This window comes from Saccopteryx bilineata, chromosome 5 (assembly GCF_036850765.1).
Source record: "Saccopteryx bilineata isolate mSacBil1 chromosome 5, mSacBil1_pri_phased_curated, whole genome shotgun sequence".
Lineage (NCBI taxonomy): Eukaryota > Metazoa > Chordata > Mammalia > Chiroptera > Emballonuridae > Saccopteryx > Saccopteryx bilineata.
This window is the reverse complement of record NC_089494.1, coordinates 132,107,021-132,131,692: the sequence shown is the minus strand read 5'-3', so window position 1 is coordinate 132,131,692 and position 24,672 is coordinate 132,107,021. Positions and strand designations below refer to the sequence as shown.

At 36.9% G+C, this 24,672-nt stretch overlaps 1 protein-coding gene across 1 annotated transcript in view; it reads left to right on the top strand.

Moving 5' to 3' along the window:
• The window catches only part of CCDC7 (coiled-coil domain containing 7), a 240,760-nt gene that overhangs the window by 28,186 nt on the left and 187,902 nt on the right, over positions 1-24,672 (top strand). Inside the window, exon 3 of the mRNA XM_066233057.1 lies at positions 12,164-12,247. Coding sequence (XP_066089154.1) covers positions 12,164-12,247 — 84 coding nt within the window. The remainder of the gene's footprint in view (positions 1-12,163; positions 12,248-24,672) is intronic.

The window sequence follows — 24,672 nt, the reverse complement described above, 5'->3', positions numbered from 1 at the left end:
GTTCAGTGGTTCAGGGTCTCCTGGTCTTGGGCGGTCGCTGGCCGCTTGCGCTGGGCGGGGCGGGGGCGGTTTGTGGGGAGGGGCTGCGCACGCACCGGAGAGGAAGCCCGAGAGGTCGCCGCACCGCCCTCACCTGCCACTCCCACGGTGGCCGGCAGCCACGCTACCGTGCCACTGCAATGCCTTCCCCCGTGCCTGCAAGGCTATTTTGAAATCAGTATTTAAAAATTACTGTGACAAAATACTTACAGAGGACTTGGAAACTGCAGCATTTGTAATGATTTTATCTGATACATCAAATCATAATGAAATTAAATTGTATTCAGTAATAGTAAGATATTTTAATGTTACCAAGGGCATTCAAGTAAAAATTTTAAATTTAGAATCCATTGAGGGCGAAAATTCTGAAATTTTGTCAAACCATCTATGCAGAGTAATAAATGAAAGCAATTTGAAATCCAAAGTTGTTGCACTAATGGCTGATAATACAAGTTTTGGTGGGTGAAGATGCAAAGGGGTAAATAATGTGTATGTAAAATTATATGAGTTATTCCAAAAGAAAATACTAGGAATAAGTTGTAATGCACATATTTTGTCAAATGCAATCAATGCAGCATCATGTGCCATGTCAATTGATGTAGAAGTAATAATACAATTTATTTGCATTTTAGTTGTTTTACCATTCGTGTTGCTATTTTAAAACAATTTTGTGAAGAAGCAAATGTTGAATACAAAAAGCTTTTAGGATATTCAAAAGTTAGACGGCTTGCTCTAACACCTGCTATAGAGTGTGTTCTACAATTATTTGAGCCTATTCATTCATATTTTTAAAGTTTAGACAAATGTCCTAAAATCCTGGAGTCATTTTTCAGTAATAAAATATCTGAGATATTAATGTGTTTTGTACATAATCAAGCATCTATTTTTCACAAAACCAAAAGATTGAAAGTGAACACATTTAAGGTACGGAAGTTAGTCTTATTTTGAATGACTTTATCTTTTAATATAAATGTAATTTTGAAGAAAAATTTCTTCCTCAATTTTTTTTAATAAATTTTTATTAATGGTAATGGGATGACATTAATAAATCAGGGTACATATATTCAAAGAAAACATGTCTAGGTTATTTTGTCATCAAATTATGTTGCAAACCCCTCGCCCAAAGTCAGATTGTCCTCCGTCACCCTCTATCTAGTTCTCTGTGCCCCTCCCCCTCCCCCTAACTCTCTCCCTCCCTCCCTCCCATGTCCTCCCTCACCCCCCACCCTTGGTAACCACCACACTCTTGTCCATGTCTCTTAGTCTCATTTTTATGTTCCACCAATGTATGGAATCATGTAGTTCTTGTTTTTTTCTGATTTACTTATTTCACTCCTTATAATGATATCAAGATCCCACCATTTTGCTGTAAATGATCTGATGTCATCATTTCTTATGGCTGAGTAGTATTCCATAGTGTATATGTGCCACATCTTCTTTATCCAGTCTTCTATTGAAGGGCTTTTTGGTTGTTTCCATGTCTTGGCCACTGTGAACAGTGCTGCAATGAACATGGGGCTACATGTGTCTTCACGTATCAATGTTTCTGAGGTTTTGGGGTATATACCCAGTAGAGGGATTGCTGGGTCATAAGGTAGTTCTATTTTCAGTTTTTTGAGGAACCACCATACTTTCCTCCATAATGGTTGTACTACTTTACATTCCCACCAACAGTGAATGAGGGTTCCTTTTTCTCCACAGCCTCAGCAACATTTGCTATTACCCGTCTTGTTGATAATAGCTAATCTAACAGGAGTGAGGTGGTATCTCATTGTAGTTTTGATTTGCATTTCTCTAATAACTAATGAAGCTGAGCATCTTTTCATATATCTGTTGGCCATTTTGTTTGTTGTTGAGTTTTATGAGTTCTTTGTAAATTTTGGATATTAGGCCCTTATCTGAGCTGTCGTTTGAAAATATCAGTTCCCATATAGTTGGCTGTCTGTTTATTTTGATATCAGTTTCTCTTGCTGAGCAAAAACTTTTAATTCTGATATAGTCCCATTCATTTATCTTTGCCTTCACTTCTCTTGCCATTGGAGTCAAGTTCATAAAATGTTCTTTAAAACCCAGGTCCATGATTTTAGTACCTCTGTCTTCTTCTATGTACTTTATTGTTTCAGGTCTTATATTTAGGTCTTTGATCCATTTTGAATTAATTTTAGTACACGGGGACAGGCTGTAGTCGAGTTTCATTCTTTTGCATGTGGCTTTCCAGTTTTCCCAACACCATTTGTTGAAGAGGCTTTCTTTTCTCCATTGTGTGTTGTTGGCCCCTTTATCAAAGATTATTTGACCATATATATGTGGTTTTATTTCTGGGCTTTCTATTCTGTTCCATTGGTCTGAGTGTCTATTTTTTTGCCAATACCATGCTGTTTTGATTATCGTGGCCCTATAATATAGTTTAAAGTCAGGTATTGTAATGCCCCCAGCTTCATTCTTTTTCCTTAGGATTGTTTTGGCTATTCGGGGTTTTTTATAGTTCCATATAAATCTGATGATTTTTTGTTCCATTTCTTTAAAAAATCTCATAGGGATTTTGATGGGAATTGCATTAAATTTGTATATTGCTTTGGGTAATATGGCCATTTTGATTATATTTATTCTTCCTATCCAAGAACAAGGAATATTTTTCCATCTCATTGTATCTTTTTCGATTTCCCTTAACAATGCTTTGTAATTTTCATTATATAGGTCCTTTACGTTCTTTGTTATGTTTATTCCTAGGTATTTTATTTTTTTTGTTGCAATCGTGAAGGGGATTATTTTTTTGAGTTCGTTTTCTAATATTTCATTGTTGGCATATAGAAAGGCTATGGACTTTTGTATGTTAATTTTGTATCCTGCGACCTTACTGTATTGGTTTATTGTTTCTAATAATCTTTTTGTGGAGTCCTTCGGGTTTTCGATGTATAGGATCATATCATCAGCAAAAAGTGATAGCTTTACTTCTTCTTTTCCGATATGGATGCCTTTTATTTCTTTGTCTTGTCTGATTGCTCTGGGCAGAACATCTAGCACCACGTTGAATAAGAGTGGAGAGAGTGGACAACCCTGTCTTGTTCCTGATTTAAGGTAGAAAGTCCTCAGTTTTATGCCGTTTAATAGGATGTTGGCTGATGGTTTATCATATATGGCCTTTATCATGTTGAGATATTTTCCTTCTATACCCATTTTGTTGAGAGTCTTAAACATAAAATTGTGTTGTATTTTATCAAAAGCCTTTTCTGCATGTATTGATAAGATCATGTGGTTTTTGTTCTTTGTTTTGTTGATATGGTGTATTACGTTAACCGTTTTGCGTATGTTGAACCATCCTTGAGATTCTGGGATGAATCCCACTTGATCATGATGTATTATTTTTTTAATATGTTGTTGTATTCGGTTTGCCAGTATTTTGTTTAGTATTTTAGCATCTGTATTCATTAGAGATATTGGTCTGTAGTTTTCTTTCTTTGTGCCATCCTTGCCAGGTTTTGGTATGAGGGTTATGTTGGCCTCATAAAATGTGTTTGGAAGTATTGCTTCTTCTTCAATTTTTTGGAAGACTTTGAGTAGAATAGGAACCAAGTCTTCTTTGAATGTTTGATAGAATTCACTAGTATAACCGTCTGGGCCTGGACTTTTATTTTTGGGGAGATTTTTAATAGTTTTTTCTATTTCCTCCCTGCTGATTGGTCTGTTTAGGCTTTCTGCTTCTTCATGACTCAGTCTAGGAAGGTTGTATTGTTCTAGGAATTTATCCATTTCTTCTAGATTGTTGTATTTGGTGGCATATAATTTTTCATAGTATTCTACAATAATTCTTTGTATATCTATGATGTCTGTGGTGATCTCTCCTCTTTCATTTTAGATTTTATTTATTTGAGTCCTGTGTCTTTTTTCCTTGGTGAGTCTTGCCAAGGGTTTGTCAATTTTGTTGATCTTTTCAAAGAACCAGCTCCTTGTTTTATTGATTTTTTCTATAGTTTTTCTGTTCTCTATTTCATTTATTTCTGCTCTGATTTTTATTATCTCCTTTCTTCGGCTGGTTTTGGGTTGTCTTTGTTCTTCTTTTTCTAGTTCCTTAAGGTGTGAAGTTAAGTGGTTTACTTGGGCTCTCTCTTGTTTGTTCATATAGGCCTGAAGTGATATGAACTTTCCTCTTATTACTGCTTTTGCTGCATCCCAGAGATTCTGATATGTCGTATTTTCATTTTCATTTGTCTGTATATATCTTTTGATTTCTGCGCTTATTTCTTCTTTGACCCATTCATTTTTTAGAAGTATGTTGTTTAGTTTCCACATTTTTGTCTGTTTTTCCCCCTCTTTTTTGCAGTTGAATTCTAGTTTCAAGGCTTTATGATCAGAAAATATGCTTGGTACAATTTCAATTTTTCTAAATTTGCTGATATTGTCTTTGTGGCCCAACATATGGTCAATTCTTGAGAATGTTCCATGTACACTAGAGAAAAATGTATGCTCTGTCGCTTTGGGATGAAGTGTCCTGTAGATGTCTATCATATCCAGGTGTTCTAGTATTTCGTTTAAGGCCACTATATCTTTATTGATTCTCTGTTTGGATGACCGATCTAGAGCCGTCAGCGGTGTATTGAGGTCTCCAAGTATGATTGTATTTTTGTTAGTTTTTGTTTTAAGGTCAATAAGTAGCTGTCTTATATATTTTGGTGCTCCTTGGTTTGGTGCATATATATTAAGGATTGTTATGTCTTCTTGATTCAACTTCCCCTTAATCATTATGAAATGACCATTTTTGTCTCTGAGTACTTTTTCTGTCTTGTAGTCAGCATTATTAGATATGAGTATTGCTACGCCTGCTTTTTTTTGGGCGTTGTTTGCTTGGAGTATTGTTTTCCAGCCTTTCACTTTGAATTTGTTTTTATCCTTGTTGCTTAGATGTGTTTCTTGTAGGCAGCATATAGTTGGATTTTCTTTTTTAATCCATTCTGCTACTCTGTGTCTTTTTATTGGTAAGTTTAATCCATTTACATTTAGTGTAATTATTGACACTTGTGGGTTCCCTACTGCCATTTTATAACTTGCTTTCTGTTAGTTTTGTATCTAGTTTGATTCTTCTCTTTTGTTTTTCTATCATTTGTTTTTGTTTGTTTGTGTTCCATACTTCTCTCCTCTGTTGCTACCTTTTTTAAGTCAAGTGTTTTTGTGGTGTTTTTTTTAAGGGTGGTTACCATTAAATAATGAAAAGGGTACCTACCATATTCATTGTAGTACCCTATCTTACAAGTATTTCTGCACTTCATCATCCTTTGCTACTGTTAATCTCCATCCTCTCCCCCCTTTTTTTCCTTTGTTGTCACAGTTTAAGTTTGGTTTTATTGTGTTCTTGGTGGAGCTGTTACTTGTGGTGTTGTTTTCTTTTGTTCTTTGAATCTGGTTGGAAAACCCCCCTTAGTATTTCCTGGAGTGGGGGCTTTCTGTTGATAAATTCTCTCATCTTTTCTGTATTTGTGAATGTTTTTATATCTCCTTCATACTTGAAGGATAGCTTTGATGGGTATAGTATTCTTGGCTGAAAGTTCCTCTCTTTCAGGGCTTTAAATATTGGGGTCCACTTTCTTCTAGCTTGTAGAGTTTCTGCTGAGAAATCTGATGATAATCTAATAGGCCTTCCTTTATATGTTGTACTCTTCTTTTCCCTGGCTGCCTTGAGAATTTTTTCTTTGTCATTGGTTTGTTTCATCTTTATTATGATGTGCCTTGGAGTGGGTTTGTTGGGGTTAAGAAAACTTGGTGTTCTGTTTGCTTCTTGAATTTGAGGCTTTAGTTCCTTCCACAGGCTTGGGAAGTTCTCGTCTATTATTTGTTTGAGTATATTCTCCATTCCATTTTCTTTCTCTTCTCCCTCTGATATACCTATTATTATTATGTTATTCTTTCTGATGGAGTCAGACAATTCCTGTAGGGCTTTCTCATTTTTTATTATTTTTGAGTCTCTTTCTTCTTCTCTCTGTTGTGCCTCAAGTTGTTTGTCTTCTATTTCACTAATCCTATCTTCAATCTGGGCTGTTCTGTTAGCTAAGCTTGTTACCTCGTTTTTCATCTCGTGAATTGAGTTTTTCATTACTGTTTGATTTGTTTTTATAGTTTCAATTTCCTTGGTAATATATTCTTTGTGTTCATTGAGTTGTTTTCTGATCTCCCTATATTGCCTTTCTGTGTTTTCTTGTATATCTCTGAGTATTTTTAAGATTTCTATTTTAAATTCTCTGTCATTTAGCTCCAAGGCTTCCAATATGTTAAGTCTTTTCTCCATAGATTTTTCCACATCTATTTGTGTTACCTCTCTTTCTTTTGTATCCATAATATTCGATTTCCTCTTTCTTATCGGCATCTGAGGGTGGTCTTATTGATAGCACTAATTAGAATTAATAAAGAGTAAAAAGTAAAAAAAAAAAAAAAAAAAGGTAAAACACCCCACAAATAAAAACAGTAATAATTTATTATTTCCCCCTTTTTTTCTCTCTTCTCTTTCCCTTCTCTCCCCTCCTCAGGGAAATATCGTGCCTATAATGGAGGGCCTGATTTGGGGTGAAGAGTTCAAGGGGCAAAAAAAAGGGAGTAGGGACCTACTAAATGCAAAAAAAAAAAAAAAAAAGGAAGAAAATCTTAGACAAGCATAAGATGATTTGCTTGTAAGTGATGGTCAACTAAGAGATATAATGAGAGGGATAAGAGGGAACCAGAAAAAAGGACCAAAAAAGAATAATAAAGAAGAAAAAATAAAAATAATAAGTAAAAATCTGTTGTATTAAGTGGAGCGAAGACTAAATACAATGGAGACCTTGGGTTGGGAGGACCCAAAATGCCACAAAAATAAACAAACAAGAAAAAAAAATAAAAACAAAAGCAAAAAAGAGAAATAAAGCCAAAAAAAAGCCTTGAGTCCCAAATTAACTAATTTGTTCGTGGCTGAGGATTATATGGGAGGAAAGTAAAATGAGAAAAGAAAAAACGAATAGAAAAGAAAAAATAAGAAAAAGAGAAAAACGAAGGAAGAAATAAAATAGGAAGAGAAAAAAACAAAATATAGCAAGACAAAAAAAAAACAAAAACAAAAGAGGAGAGAGTGAGAGTTAAGTGTTTTGGAGTATAACCTTAAAGGAGGGTGAGGATAAAGAAGAAAAATAAAATGCAACACTCATGGGTAGTGTAGTTCAAGAAAGGGGAAGCATAAGATGGGCAGAGAATAGAAGGACTGAGGTGGAGGAAATAAAGGCAAAAAGATAGAAGAAACAAACAACAACAACAACAACAAAAAATTAGTGGATCAAGTTGTAAAGTCTGTGGGTTTTTCTTGATTTTGAGAGGTTAACTTCTTCCTTTTTCTTTTCTCTCCCTCTTCCTGGTCGGTGACTCTGTACCCCAGGCTCTGCCCCTGTGTCACTCTTAGGTAGGGATTTGCAGTTGATGGGATTCTATGGCAATGTCATATAATTGGCTTTAGTCTTGCTGGAAGTAAAGGCTTGTTGGCGTTTGCAGGGTCCAATGATGAGAGAGTTTGCTTTCCTGGATTCTCTCTCCTAGTCCCCCCTTTCTGAATTAGCAGCCTGGTGATCCAGCTATAAGGCTGCAACTGCTTCTGCCTGGGGAGTAAGAGGCTCAAAGAGCTGGGAAATCCCCACTCTATCCCCACTCAGTGCAAGGCTTTGGGAAAGGCTCTGACAGTCAGGGCCTCCAGTGTAATGAGGCGGGGGTGGGAGTCAATTGTTGTCAAGGTGACTGTTCAGCGCCTAGCATTTAGTTGGACCTCTCAACCCAGGCTTTCTACACTTTGTAGCCTGTTTTTGCAGGGAAGAAGAGGCACTAGTCTCTGCTTGCGACTAGTGTAGTATAGATCTTATTATCTGCCAAGTCCTTCTTGTTAGCGTTTATCCCTGAATATGGAGGCTCTATCAATCAGAAGTTGCCCCCACCCCTTTAGCGAGAGGCACTAAAAAATATCACACCTCTTGTCTTGGATCGCTGAACTGAGAGAGATCTTATCAATTAGAACCGAGGGTGCGCAGATTTTATGGGTTAAGCTAATTTCAGTGATTGGGTCGCAGCTGTGCTTCCGAAGGTATTTTAGGCTGCCTGCGTGCGCCCCTCCCCCAATGCTTGATTGTTAGCTTGAATGGCTGGGTGAGGTGCCCCGCCCACGGAGAGAATCTCCCAAGCCTCTCCCGCTCGCCCCGCCGCTGGCGGCTGGACCACACCAGGCGCAGGATAATGGAGCCCCCTGGGTGTGCGGGCCAGCAGGGCGCCCTGGGCGCGTGGAATGCCCAAGGCACACGCGCGAATGGGGTGCTCCGGGCACCAGTGGCCGGCGACCCCCACTCGCAGTGTGCAGGCCGCTGGGAACGTCAGCGGTGCTCAGCCGGACCGGGCGCGTGCGCGGCTGCTCGCGGGGGCTCGCGGCGGCTCGCGGTTTTCAAGTATATGGGCTGACTCACCACAGGCGCACTTCCTCGAGGCTTGAAAGAACGTCCCTGTGGTAGATTCCTCCACACCCTCGTCTCTCAGATTCAAGTGATAACAGTCCTTTCGCTATCAGTTTGTGTGGAACTCTGGAATGCTCCGAGGATAAATTTTTCTGTTTCTAGTTGATAAATTTGTTGTGATTTAGGGGAGAGCTGTCGGACGCGCTGCTCATGGTGCCATTTCCGTGACGTCACCCTTCCTCAATTTTAAAAAGAAAATTGTCAGACTTAGAGGAATCAAATCCAGGCATAACAGAAAAGTTTATCAAAGAAGTGCAGAATTTTTACCAGACATGTTTTCAGTATATCAAAGAATGGTCTGAAACAAACATCAAGTTTTCAAGGGTGTTTTTGGACTTTATCATAAGTATATTGGACAGATATTGAATCTTGTCTTGAGTTTTTATCTAAAGCAATGCCAGACATCAAAATAGACAGTTGTCTCTTGAAGAAAATAGAAGACTGAATGTATATTTAAATTCTGAAAAATTAATACAGTTGGAAAATGAACACATAAAAATTGATAAAAGATGGGTAGAAATATTCAGCCATTTCAAAAATGAACACATTCCATGTGAAAATGTATTTATTCTTGTTCAGTTTACATTGTGCTTTCCTGGAATTAATGCAGCAGTTGAAAGAGTTTTTTCAGTTGCTGATGATTTTGAACAAGTGAGAAATCAAGATTGAATGTTGATTCTCTAGCTGCAGCACTTGCTGTAAAATTAAATGTGAAGGATATTTCTTGTTTAGATATTTCCAATATATTGTTACAAGATGATATGTTGACAAAAAAATATTTATTCAATTGAAAAGTACTCATTTAGATAGTATTATCTACAATTTTCTTATTATTATCAAAAATTAATAGGCATGTAAGGATAATTATATAAAATATTACAAATGTTTTTTATTATGCATTTATCATATTATAGTGTATTGTTGCAATGAATAAAATATTTATTTACAATATTGTTTTCTTCAATTTATTTTTGTCCTTTTTATTGTAAAAAAGTTGGTCACCTTATCTAAGCAAAGTTCAGATGGAGAGGGGTTTGGTAAGAGAAAAATGGTTGCTTTGAGTGATTTGCTTAGGGAGTTTACCCATCCCAGTCTATCTGCCTAAATGGCTCTTAAAGGCTCAGCTGATTTTTCTTTATCCTTTAAATTTCGTTTGTCAGTGGAAGGCCTGCTTTTGACAGCACACACCAGGCTAAGTGTTTTCTCCCTTCACCACACATCCTTTAGGCATGGGTGTGGCCTTGGATCTTTGCTCTTCTCCAGTGTTCTCTGGCATTTGATTCATCACGTTTTCCTGTGTCCTTTTTAGTATCCTCAAGGAAATGCATGATAATTATTTTACATATATTTTCTTTTGGGGATGTCAACACTGGAGCGAAGGCCTCCACATCTTTTTACATCTTAATCGAAGTGGCATTTTTGCCCCCCTTTTAAGGATTTTCGTAGAACTGTTGTGCAACAATTTTTTTCTCTCATTGGCTTTGTTGAGAATCATGGCTACCCTCATTGGTAAAGGAGGCTGGGAAATCTGTTATTACTATTGCTATCATTATTTTTAGTTATGCACATTGCTGTCCCAACAAAATAGATGCCCTCCTAGAAAGGAAGAAAGAAGAATCAATGTAAGGTACACAACTAATTGTCTTTATTATAATGACATTCTACTTGTCTCACAACATTACTGTTGTCATAATTTTTTACAATTTTAATATTCATGTAGATCTTTCCAAATAATCTGCCATCTTAGTTTATTGAACTCATTTCCCCTAATAATCTTGTTCTAGCCTGCCTCAACCACTAACAAGATATTTTCTAGTCCTTGTCATATAGATAACTAACTTTTCCATAATTTAAATTTTAATCATTTTTTTTAATCTCTGACTAGTGCCTCATATGTTTCCTATTCAATCTAATATTCTGACTCCAAAATCCTTTTAACTCATTGGGAATGACTTTGACCCATTGGCCCTACTGCCTTTTACTGTTCTAAATCCTCCTTGTTTCCTTACCTAGTTTAAATTCCATGGTTCAACCTGACCTGTGGCAGTGCAGTGATTTGAGGGTTCATTTGGGATGCTGAGAGCCCTCGTTCAAAATCCAGGGGTTGCCAGCTAGAGTACAGATGTGAGAGTGGGCTTAGCAGCTTGAGTGCAGAGTCACTGCCATGAGGGTAGGGTCTCTGACCTGAATGTTGGATCATCAACATGATCCCAAGGTTGCTGTCTAGAGCCCAAGGTCACTGACTTGAAGCCCAGGGTAACTGGCTTCAGCAAGGGGTCACTGACTTTGCTTGAGTCCCCTGGTCAAGGCATGTATAAGAAGCAATCAATAAACAACTAAAGTGAAGTGACTACAGTATATGTTAAGCCTTTGAATAGTGAGTTTTTTTATGCTTGCTGACCTCTGGGATTGAGATCTTTTTCAAAAAATCAAATTAGTTCCAATTTTATTAACTTAAAATCATGTTTGTTTGATAACCAATTTATGGAAACAAGGAAAACATACATTTGCCTTTTTTAATGTTGCCTTACACATTTTTAAAATAATCGTACTCTGGATGGTCAGGAGGCATGAGGACGGACATGAATATTGGTACTACTCAAAAGGTTAATGCTTCTTATCTCTCTTCTCTCCCCCTTTTTGACTCTAAAAATGAATGAATGAATGAATGAATCCAATGGTCCATTAAATAAATAAATAGATCCAATGGTCTGTTATTATTGTTTCCTAGCATGTACTTAACTCCTGCCTTATTGATCTTATTTTGTTAAACTATATCTCTGGTCAAATTGATCTTCATCTTCTGTATATTTCTGATACTTGAATGTGGGTGGAAGAAAATCCTCAAGAATGTTCTCACTTTATATTATTGATTAATAACTAGTTCATTCATCGGCCCCCTCTCCTGAGTGACTATTGTAGTTTCCCCCTACTTTATATTTAAATAAAAGTCTTTATTATGCCAAAATATATGTGAGCCTATGAGTATGTTTAAAATATAATGTTGAGCGAACATATTCCTCAGGAAGAATATTGTATGAGAATCATAACTCTAAGCATCAGAGATTTGTTTATTGTGGGTTAAATTTCTGATTTATAAATACTGCTCTTCTAGAAGAGATTGAATCATTGTGACATTTTAATTTGTACTATTCTTTCCTCACATTTTTCTGTTGACTATTAATTGAGGGTGAAAGACTACAGCTCTTGGCAAATACACTTTATAACCAGATGTCATAATTAGCATTCACTTTTTTAATACAAAGATATTTATAAAGTATACACATAGTGGTTACCTTTTATTGGCCACCCATAATATTTCAGAAGTCTAAGGCTGGAGTACTTGATTTTCTGCAACTATGTAGAGGAGACTGAGAGGAGAGACATAACTGGGTATATGTCATTAATGAGCCACTCCCCAGAATATACTTCTATATTTTCTTTCTGGGAGAATTTGCTAGTATAGCATTTCTATGCTATAGTGTAGTATAGTCTTATATGTTTGAATGAGTGTAAACTACATACACAAAATTATTTTCAAAGCTAGTTAAATATGCTAAAATCTAGATGAATATGCATACATATTTTAAAATAAAAGCAACTTTCTGTTCTTTTTAAAGCTTGGGGATAATCTGAATTCATTTTTGGAATGTTGTTCGCAGTTTACAGCTCAGTTAGATGAAGCAGCTAAAGAGGAACATCATGTATGTATTCTTTGTAAATTGCCAAGAATAAAATATTGCTTATTTTAATTTTAATGTCAATATCAATAAAATTATATATAATTTTTTATTAAAAATAATTTTAGCAATATTTAAAGTTACATTGGTTATTTGACTTGAATGTGATTATCCAGTCAGCATTATTAGTCTAGATACAAAGCCTTAAGTAGTTATAAAGAGCATTTGAAAGCATTATTTATTTTTTTTAATTTTTAACATAGATCATTTAGATCAGTGAGTTTTCCTTTAAGTAAAGCATTGATTGGGTCATTAGTGTTTACATATGTAGTATTTATATTTTATTGTGCTTTTTCATAAGTTAATGTTAAAAGTAATACAATTAATAAAAATTAAAGCTATAAAGATATGCAAACAGAAGAAAATAAAAATTATCATAATTCTTTGCCCAAGATAACCAACTTTTGTTAACATATTTGTTTACTTTCCTGTTTTTCCATAGTTCTATGTATTATTCTTTAAAAATGAAATTATACTTGGCATGCAATTTGGTAATACTTTCTTTTTGACTTTTGAAAAACAACATGTTTTATCTTATTATAAAAATACTCTTGTGAAACATTTGAAAAAGTGAGAAAAGTACATGGGAAAATAAGTTAAATTACATGTAATCTCACTCAAATTATAAGCATCATTAATATTTTAGAATATATTTTCTGGTGTTTTGTTTATGTATGTCAGGCATCCCCAAACCATGGCCCACGGGCTGCATGCGGTCCCCTGAGGCCATTTATCCGGCCCCTTTCGCACTTCTGGAAGGGGCACTTCTTTCATTGGTGGTCAGTGAGAGGAGCACTGTATGTGGCAGCCCTCCAATGGTCTGAGGGACAGTGAACTGGCCCCCTGTGTAAAAAGTTTGGGGACCCCTGTATGCAAATGTATGTATGTGTATGTGTATATACATTAATATCTACATTTATAGATTTATTTTTTATTCAATTTTTATTGTGGTATAATACACAGAACATAAAATAACCTATTTTAAGAATACAGGTCAGTGGTACTAAGTACATTTATATTGTGCAAGCATCACTGCCATCCATCAGAACTCTTCATCTTGCAGAACTGAAACTCTGTACCCATTAAATAATAATGTACTCCCTATGATCTCTTCCTCCTGGCTTCTGGTAACCACCATTCTAGAATCTGTTAGTATGAGTTTGGCTTTTCTTTATTTTCTTTTTAAGTTCCACATATAAGTGAGTGAGATCATGCAATATTTGTCTTTCTGTCTCTGGCTTATTTTACTTAACATTTCTTCCATATTTATTCATATTGTCATAACTGGCAAGATTTAATTTTTTTAAATCAAGTAATATGCCAATGTATATATGTATCATACTTCTTTATCCATTCATCAATCAGTGGACATTTAGGTTGTTTCCATATCTTGGCTATTATGAATAATGCTGCAATGACCATGAGAATGCAGATAGATAACTGATTTTGTTTCCTTTGGATATATACCTGAAGTGGGATTGCTAGGTCATATGGTTGTTCTATTCCAAGTTTTTTTGAGGAACCCCATACTATTTTCAATAGAGGCTGTATCAGTTTACCATCATTGTGCAAATATTTCCTTTCTCTACATTCGTGCCAACATGTTTCTTTTTTTGATAATAGGTATTCTAACAGATAATGTATACTTGACAATATGTGTTTTTCTGTTGTTGGGTGAAGTTTTCTATATATACTTGTATTGCCACATATCTAGTTTTCAGTCTTCAGTTTCATTATTGATATTCTGTTTAATTGTTCTAGCTATAACTGAAAGTGGGAGTTATTGCAATCTTCTACTGTTATTATGTTGCTCAGTTCTTCCAGTCTTTGTTTCAGATAATGGGTGCTCCGGTGTTAGGTGCATATATGTACATTTATAATTGTTATATACAGGGCAGGGCAAAAGTAAGATTACAGTTGTTTGTATGGGAAATAATAACAATAATTAATAAATGATAATACAAAATTAAACTGTATTTTGCATACTCAGACAGAGTCCGAGAGAGAGGGACAGATAGTGGCAGACAGGGAGAGAAGTGAGAAATATCAATTCTTTGTTGCGGCACCTGAGTTGTTCATTGATTGCTTTCTCATGTGCCTTGACCGGGGGGCCACAGTAGAGCAATAGACCCCTTACTCAAGCCAATGACCTAGGGCTCAAACCAGAAACCTTGGGCTTCAAGCCAGTGATCTTTGGGCCCAATCTAGTGATCATGAGGTCATGTCTATGACCCCATGCCTAAGCCAGTGACCTCACACCTCAAGCTGGTGAGCCTACACTCAAGTTGGATGAGCCCTCTATCAAGCCAGCAGCCTCAGGTTTTTTTTTTTTTTTTGTATTTTTCTGAAGCTGGAAACAGGGAGAGACAGTCAGACAGACTCCCACATGCCCCCGACCGGGATCCACCCAGCACGCCCACCAGGGGTGACGCTCTGCCCACCAGGGGGCGATGCTCTGCCCCTCCGGGGCATCGCTCTTTCGCGACCAGAGCCACTCTAGCACTTGGGGCAGAGGCCAAGGAGCCATCCCCAGCACCCGGGGCCATCTTTGCTCCAACGGAGCCCTGGCTGTGGGAGGGGAAGAGAGAGACAGAGAGGAAGGAGGGGAGGGGGGTGGAGAAGCAAATGGGCGCTTCTCCTATGTGCCCTGGCCGGCAATCAAACCCGGGTTCCCCGCACGCCAGGCCGATGCTCCACCGCTGAGCCAACCGGCCAGGGCAGCCTCAGGGTTTTAAACTTGTGTCCCAGTTTGATGCTCTATTAATTGCGCCACCACCTGGTCAGGCCTGTAAACCTACATTTGCCACACTTTATAATCCTGTTGACTTGATCCTTTTATCATTATGTAATATCCCTTATTTTGAAAGTTTTTATAGTAAACTTATTTTTTATGATATAAAAATGGGTACCCCTGTCCATTTTAGGGTGTTTTTTTTTTTGCATGGAATATCTTCTGCCAGCCTTTCACTTTTAACCCATGTGAGTCTTGAGATCTAAAGTGAGTTTCTTGTAGGTAGCAATAATTTGATATTTAAAAAAAATCAATTGAGCTATAATCTCTGTTCTTAAATTGATATACTTAATTGATTTCTACTTAATGTAAGTACTGATAGAGAAGAACTTACTATTGCCACTTTATAATTGTTTTTTCTTTAGTGGCTTTTTTCTTCCTCTTTACCTCTCTGCTCTCTTCTTTGAGTTTTATGGATTTTTTTTTGTAGTGATGTATTGTGATTTTCTTCTCATTTCCCTTTGTGGGTTTTCTACAGATATTTCTTTTGTGGTTACCATGCAATTACATACAACTTTTTAAAGTGATAACATCATCCATTTATGTTTAATAAGACATTAAATAAAATGGGTATAGAAGGAAAGTACCTCAACATGATAAAGACTGTATATGAGAAACCATCAGTCAATACTATACTAAATGGTGAAAAACTTAAGGCTTTTCCTCTAAAATCAGGAACAAGTCAAGGCTGCCCACTCTCTCCACTCTTATTCAACATAGTGCTGGAAGTTTTAGCCAGAGTAATCAAGCAAGAGAAAAAAATAAAAGGCATCCATATTGGAAAAAAGAAGTAAAGGTATCACTTTTATTTTTTAATTTTAGAGAGAACAGAGCAAGAGAGAGAAGGGGGAGAAACATGAAGCCTTAACTCATAGTAGTTGATTCTTCTATCACCTTGACTGGGCAAGCCCAGGGCTTCACACCATTGACCTCAGTATTTGAGATTGATGCTTTATCCACTGTGCCACCATGGGTCAGACCAAAAGGTGTCACTTTTTGCAGATGATATAATCCTGTACATAGAAAACCCCAAAGACTCCACTAAAAAACAATTAGAAACAATAAACCAATACAGTAAATTCTCAGGATACAAAATATATACACAAATGTCTATAGTTTTCCTATACACCAACAATGAAATTTCAGAAAATGAATTTTTAAAAAGAACACTATTCCTTTTATAATTGCAATAACAACAGAATACCTAAGAATAAACTTAACAAAGGATGTGAAAGATCTATATACTAAAACTACAAAGTGTTATTGAAAGAAGTTGAAAAAGACATAATGAAATGGAAAAATATTCCATGTTCATGGATTGGAAGAATCAACATAGTTAAACAGGCCATATTAGCCAAAGCAATATACATATTTAATGCAATCTCCATTAAAACCCCAGTGTCATTTTTAAAAGAAAGAACAAAAAATAACCAAGTTTGTATGGAACCATAAAAAACCCAAAATAGCCAAAACAATCCTGATGAAAAAAAATAAAGCCAAAGATATCACACTACCTGGCTAATCAAAACAGCATGGTATTGCCCTGGCTGGACAACTTGGTTGGTTAGAGCTTGTCCCAAAATACAGAGGTTGCCAGTTCAATCCCTGGTCAAGGTACTTACAGGAACAGATCGATTTTACTGTCTCCCTTTCTCCCTTGCTAAAAATCAATAAGAACAAACAGACAGGATGGTAATAGCAGAAAAATAGACACACAGACCAATGGAACAGAATTGGGAGCCCAGAAATAAAACCACATATATATGACAATCTTTGACAAAGGAACCAAAAACATAATGGAGAAAAGAAAGCCTCTTCAATAAATGGTGCTGGGAAAATGGGATAGCCACATGCAAAAGAATGAAACTTGACTCTACCTTATCTCGCTACACAAAAATTAGTTAAAAATGGATTATAGATGCAAATATAAGATGTGAAGCAATAAATTACAAAGAAGAAAACATAGGCACTAAATTTATGGACTTTGGCCATAGATAACATTTTATGAATTTGACCCCAAAGGTCAGGGAAGTAAAGGCAAAAATAAATGACTGGGACTATATCAAACTAAAAAGCTTCTGCACAGCAGAAGAAACTGAAAACAAAAAGGCAGCTAACCAAAAGGGAGATGATATTTACAAAGAATAGTTCCAGTAAGGGGTTAATATTCAAAATATATAAAGAACTCACAAAAATCAGCAAGGAACAAGCAAACAATCCAATGAAGAAAATGGAGAAAGCACCTGAACAGACACTTCTCCCAAGAAGACATACAAATGGTCAACAGATATAGGAAAAGATGCTCATCTTTGCTAGCTATTAGAGAAATGCAAATCAAAACTATAACGAGATATCACCTGACATCTGTTAGATTGGCTGTTATCAACAAGATGAGTAATGTGTTGGAGAGGCTGTGAATAAAAAGGAACTCCCATTCACTGCTAGTGTGAATGTAAACTGATACAGACATTATGGAAGAAAGTATAGTGGTTCCTCAAAAATTAAGAATAGAATTACAATATGACACAGCAATCCCTTTACTGAGTATTATGCAAAAACTCGAAAACACTGGTAAGCAAAGAAATATGTACCCCCATGTTTATTGCAGCATTATTTACAGTGGCTAAGGCATGGAAAAAACCAAAATGTCTCTCTATAAGGGAATGGAGAAAGAAGATGTGGTATAGCCTGACCAGGTGGTGGTGCAGTGGCTGGAGCATTGGCCTGGAATTCAGAGGACCCAGATTCAAAACCCCGAGGTTGCTGACTTGAGCACAGACTCATCCAGCTTGAGTGCAGGTTCAATGGCTTGAGCATCAGATCATAGAAATGACCCCATCATCACTGGCTTGTGGCCCAGTCACTGGCTTCAGCAAGCCCCCTGATCAAGGCACATATGAGAAACATCAATGAACAGCTAAGGTGCTGCAACAAAGAATTCATGCTTTTCATCTCTCTTCCTTCCCGCTTCCTGTTTGTCTCCCTGACTATCCCTCTCTCTTTCTCTCATGCTAAAAAAAAGAAAAAAAAAGAAAAATGTACATATATACAATGGGATAGTACTCATCCATAAGAAATGATGACATACTGTCCTTTACAACCACATGGATGGACCTTGAGAACATTATACTAAGTGAAATAAATAAATCAGAAAAGCTAAGAACTATACAATTTCTCTCATAGGTGGGATATTAAAATGAGACTCATGGATATTTGTGGGGGAGGTGGGAAGGAGAGTAAAGAGGGACAAATATAGAGAAGAAGAGAGAAAATAATAATGGAGTAAGTGTACGTTACAACTTCCATCTCCCAGAACCAAAGTGGATTACAATTTAGGAATCATCATCTTGAAAAACCAACTTTGGACTAAACTAAGAGGAATCTTTAACCAAGTATCACCGAAGAAACCACACTGAGACTGGTAGGAGGGTGGGGATGGGAAGGGCTGCCCTGCTCCCAGGAGCGAGAGGAAGCCCAGAGGTTTTCTCACAGTGAGGTGGGTTTCCCAGTGAGTTACAGGTTCTCAGCCCCAGGACTGGAACCTCAGACTGAAGCCCCAGAGACTAGAGGAGGTATATGGGCAGTATTTAGCTGAAAGAAGAGCCGGGTTACTGTTTGCGAGAGAAAGATAGAACTCTCAGACCCAGGCTCTGTTGTAAAGGTGCTTCACAGAAAACCTCATTCACAGCCACTTACCTGGGGCTCCAGGAGCGGGGAGCACCAAGAGGACTGAAGTAGCAAGAAAAGAGTGTAGTCTTGGGGGCACAGGGAGAGACTATGGGGGGACAGCCACCCTTACCCTGTACTGGGTCACTCACCAAACCTAAAGTGGCCATTTTTTCCCCAGGAGAATCAATGCCAGCAAAGGGAAACAATTACCCTGCCCACCAGAGGCTCTCCTGTTCCAGTCAGTCACTTAGAAGCAGGGACTGCATCAGGGACAGAGGTTCTGAGTGCTGAAGTCTGGGCTACACTGCCTCCCCAGACTGCTGAGTATCCTCTGCAGGGTGGAGGGTCCAGCTATGGCACTGGATTCGGCACTTGGCCCGCATGGCAGTGGGAAACATTGCCTGGCGAGGCAGCCTACATGATGGCAGTGGTAGGGACCCAGCAAGGTGGCCTGCTTGCCTATGGGGCAGCACGAGCTGTGTCCTGTGAGCCTGTGCGCCTGGCAGTGCTGGTGCCTGAGTGTCAGAGGATGCGGTGGTGGGCCGGTGGGCAGACCACACTTAGGGAGCAAGAGGCCACACCCACAAGCCAAGAGTACATGAAAGCCAGCCTAGGAGTGCAGCTGATATTTACAATGGCATCTGGGCTCAGCAGAGGTAGCAAAAAATACTGGTTCTCCTGTAGTTCCAAAAAGGTTGCTAAGAGCCAGTCATAAGCAGTGACTGCCACTGGTCTGCACCAAGTTCTGGCCAGGGAAGTCCAGGGATGGCACACCCAGTGGCCAGATATGGAGAGCATCAGCTCAGGACCTAGCAACCCTAGTTAGAGTGGTATCTTAAGGAAGGACTCCTCACACCTGACCCAGATAAGGCATAGAAAATGCTGACACAAATAGCAAAAAGAGCAGTAGCAGCAGACAAGTAGCCCATAGCAGATTACAAATAAAAGCTGGGGCCAACCCAAGATCTAGAAACAACACAACTGAAAGCTGGAGGCAGACAACACCAACCCTATACTCAGCTAGCTACACAACCTATCCAAAGAAGCAGTCTATACAGAGACAAAATGGAAAGAAAGAAATGAAATTCAAATGAATCAATAAGAAAAATCCCCAGAAAAGGAACTGAATGAGATGGATATAACCAAGGTACTGGTTGCAGAGTTTAGAATAATGATGGTTAGGATATTCGCGGCTCTCAGACCAAAAATAGATGGACAAAATGAGCACCTAAATAAAGAGATAACAAGCATCAAAAAGGACACTGAAATCATAAAAAAGAATCAGAAAGAAATGAAAAATACAATGTCAGAAATGAAGACTACACTAAAAGGAATTAAATGCAGGCTGGATGAAGCAGAGGATCGAATCAACAACTTAGAGGACAAGATAAAAGCATGGAAGCAGAACAGAGAAGAATATCAAAAAGTCTGAGGAAACTCTAAGAGAACTTTGTGACAACATGAAGAGAAACAACATCCTCATCATAGGGGTTTCTGAAGGAGAAGAGAAAGAACAAAGGATAGAGAACCTAATTGAAGAAATCATAGCCAAAACCTTCCCTAAATTGGTGAAGGAAAAAGTCACCCAAGTTCAAGAAGCACAGAGAATCCCATTAAAACGGAACCCAAAGAGACCTACACCAAGACATCATAATTAAAATACTAAAGCTAAGAGATAAAGAATACTAAAAGCTAAGGAGAAAAGCAATTAATCACTTACAGAGGAACCCCAATAAGAATGACATCTGACTTCTCTACAGAAACACTTGAGGCCAGAAAGGAATGGCAAGAGATATTCAAAGTAATGCAAAACAAGAGCCTACAACCAAAACTTCTTTATCCAGCAAGGCTATCATTTAAAATTGAAGGAGAAATAAAGTTTTTCAGACAACAACAACCCCCCCCCCCAAAAAAAAAAAAAAACTGAAGGAATTCATTAGAACAAAACCAATGCTGAAAGAAATGTTAAGGGGCCTGTTGTAAACAGAACAAAGGGGGAAAAATCTAGTAGAAGAGGAATGTAGATTCAAAGAATAAAGTGGCAATGAACAACAACATATCAATAATAACCTTAAATGTAAATGATTTAAATGCTTCTATCAAAAGACATAAGGTAGCTGTGTGGAAAAGAAAACAGGACCCGTACATATGCTGTCTACACGAGACCCACCTCAAAATGAAAGATACACATAGACAGAAAGTTAAAGGATAGAAAAAATATTTAATGCAAATCGAAATGAAAAAAAAGAAGCTGGGGAAGCAATATTTATATCTGACAAAATAGACTTTAAAAAAAAGACTGTAGTAAGGGATAAAGAAGGTCACTACCTAATGATAAAGGGAGCAATCCAACAGAAAGAGTTAAACATTATAAATATCTCTGCACCTAATATAGGAGCACCTAAATACATAAAGCAGATTTTGATGGACATAAAAGGCTAGATTGACAGCAATACTATAATGGCAGGGGATTTCAATACCCCACTAACATCAATGGATAGATCCTCAAGAAAGAAAATTAACAAAGAAATAACAGCCTTAAAGGACACACAAGATCAACTGGATTTAATAGATATCTTCAGAACCTTTCACCCTAAAGCAGCAGAATATATATTCTTTTCAAGTGCTCATAGTATATTCTCTAGGATAGACCACCTGTTAGTACATAAAACAATTCTCAAATTTAAAAAGATTGAAATTATATCGAGCATCTACTCTGATCACAGTGCATGAAACTGGAAATCAACTACAATAGAAAAACTGAAAAACATCCAAACACTTGAAAACTAAATAGCATGTTATTAAATAACAAATGGGTGAACAATGAGATCAAGGAAGAAATAAAAAATTTCATTGAACAAATGAAAATGAATATACAACACCTCAAAATTTATGGGACACAGCAAAAGCAGTCCTGAGAGGGAAGTTCATAGCATTACAGGCATACCTTAAGAAGCAAGAAAAAGCTCAAATAAAAAACTTAACCCTGCATCTAAAAGAAGCAGAAAAAGAACACAAATAAGCCCAGAGATAGTAGAAGGAAGGAAATAATAAATATCAGAGCATAAATAAATGACATAGAGGCTGAGAAAACGATACAGAGGATGAATGAAGCCAAAAGCCAGTTCTTTGTAAAGGTAAACAAGATCGATGAACCTTTAACCAGACTCACCAAGAAAAACGGGAGGACTCAAATTAATAAAATTAGAAATGAGAGATGAGAAGTAACAATTGACAGCAGAAATACAAAGGAGTGTAAGAAAATACTATGAAGAAATATATGCCAAAAAATTGGACAACCTAGGTGAAATGGACAAATTCCTTGGAACATGTAATGTTTAAAAACTCAATCTGGAAGAATCAGAAAACCTAAACAGACTGATTATAACAAAAGATTGAAAGTTATCAAAAAACTCCCAGCAAACAAAAGCTTTGGACTAGATGGCTTCACAGGCGAATTCTACCAAATATTCAAAGAAGAACTAACTCTTATCTTTTTCAAGATATTTCAAAAAATTCAAGAGGAGGGAAGATTCCCTTGCTCATTTTATGAGGCTAGCATAATTCTCTTTCCAAAACCAAGCAAAGACAATACAAAGAAAGAGAACTATAGGCCAATATCCCTGATAAATTTAGATGCTAAAATTCTTAAAATATTAGCAAATCGAATACAGCAATACATGAAGAAAAATTACAATATTTGCAAATCAATCTATGTGATTTACTATATACACAAAAAAGAAAAATCATATGATAATATCAATAGATGCAGAAAAGGCATTTCATAAAGTTCAGCACCCATTTATGATCAAAACTCTCAGCAAAGTGGGACTATAGAGAACATACCTCAACATGATAAATTCCATCTATGACAAACCCACAGCCAACATCATACTCAATGGGAAAAAGTTAAAAGCAATCCCCTTAAAACCAGGAACAAGGCAAGCACGCCCTCTTTCACCACTCTTATTCAACATAGTTCTGGAAGTCCTAGCCACAGCAATAAGACGAGAAGAAGAAATAAAAGACATCCAAATTGGAAAAGAAGAAGTAAAACTCTCATTATTTGCTGATGATACAATATTGTACATTGAAAACCCTAAAGTCTCAGTCAAAAAACTACCGGACCTGATAAATGAATTCAGCAAGGTGGCAGGATATAAAATTAATACTCAGAAATCAGAGGTACTTTTATACACCAACAATTAACTATCTGAAAGAAAAATTAAGAAAACAGTCTCCTTCCCTATTCCAACAAAAAAATAAAGTACGTAGAAGTAAATTTAACCAAGGAGATTAAAGACTTGTATTGAAAAATTATAAAACATTTATAAAAGAAATCAAAGAAGATACAAACAAGTGGAAATGTATACCTCTTCAAACAAGTTGAAATGAATACTGTGTTCATGGATAGGAAGAATAAACCTCATTAAAATGCCTGTATTACCTAAAGCAATTCATAAATTCAATGTAATTCCTATTAAAATACCAATGGCATACTTCAAAGAGATAGAACAAATATTCCAAATATTTATATGTAATGAAAAAAAACCACAAATACCCTCAGCGATTGTGAAAAAGAAGAATAAAATGGGTGGTATCACACTTCCTCATATCAAGTTATACTACAAGGCCATTGTACTCAAAACAGCTTGGTACTGGCATAAGAACAGGCATATAGATCAATAGAACAGAACAGAGAACCCAGAAATAAACCTACACCTTTATGGACAATTGATTATGACAAAGGAGGTAAGAGCGTACAATGAAGTAAAGACAGTTTTTTTTTTTTTAACAAATGGTGTTGGGAAAATTGGACAGCTACCTGCAAAAAATATGAAACTAGACCACCAACGTATACCATTCACAAAAATTAACTCAAAATGAATAAATGACTTAAATGTAAATTGTAAAACCATAATCATCTTAGAAGAAAACATAGGCAAAAAGCTCTCCGACATTTTTTGCAGCAGTATATTTGCTGAAGTAAAGGACAGGATGTACAAATGGGACTCTATCAAACTAAAAAGCTTTTGCACAGCTAAAGACAATATGAACAAAATGAAAAGACATACCACACAATGGGAGAACATATGTTTGACAATACATCTGATAAGAGGTTAATTACCAAAATTTATAAACTCAACACCAGGAAGATATACAATTTAATCAAAAAATGGGCAAAAGAATGAATAGGCACTTCTTCAAAGAGGACATACAGATGGCCAATAGGCAGATGAAGAAATGTTAAACATCACTAATCAGTAAAGAAATGCAAATTAAAAACCACAATGAGATACCACCTCATACCTGTCAGAATGGCACTCATTAACAAAACAACACAGAATAAGTGCTGGCGAGGATGTGGAGAAAAGGGAACCCTCTTGCACTGCTGGTGGGAATGCAGACTGGTACAGCCACTGTGGAGAACAGCATGGAGATTCCTCAAAAAATTAAAAATGGATCTGCCTTTTGGCCCAGCCATTCCACTTTTAGGAATATATTCTAAGAATACCAAATCTCTGATTCAAAAGAAGAAATGCACCCTTATGTTTATGGCAGCATTTTTTACAATACCCAAGATCTGAAAACAGCCCAAGTGTCCATCAGTGGACGAATGGATTAAAAAGCAGTGGTACATATACACAATGGAATACTGCACAGCTGTTTAAAAGAAGGAAATCTTACCTTTTGTGACAACTTTGATGGACCTGGAAAGTATTATGCTAAGTGAAATAAGCCAGGCAGAGAAAAAAAAATACCATATGACCTCACACATTTGAGGAATCTAATGAACAATGTGAACTGAGGAGCGGAATAGAGGCATAGGCTGAATCAACGGTACCAGAGGGAAAGTGGATGAGATTAGAGAAGAGAAGGAGATTAGTGAAATTATATATACACAACACAGCATTACAGAGAGCAGGAA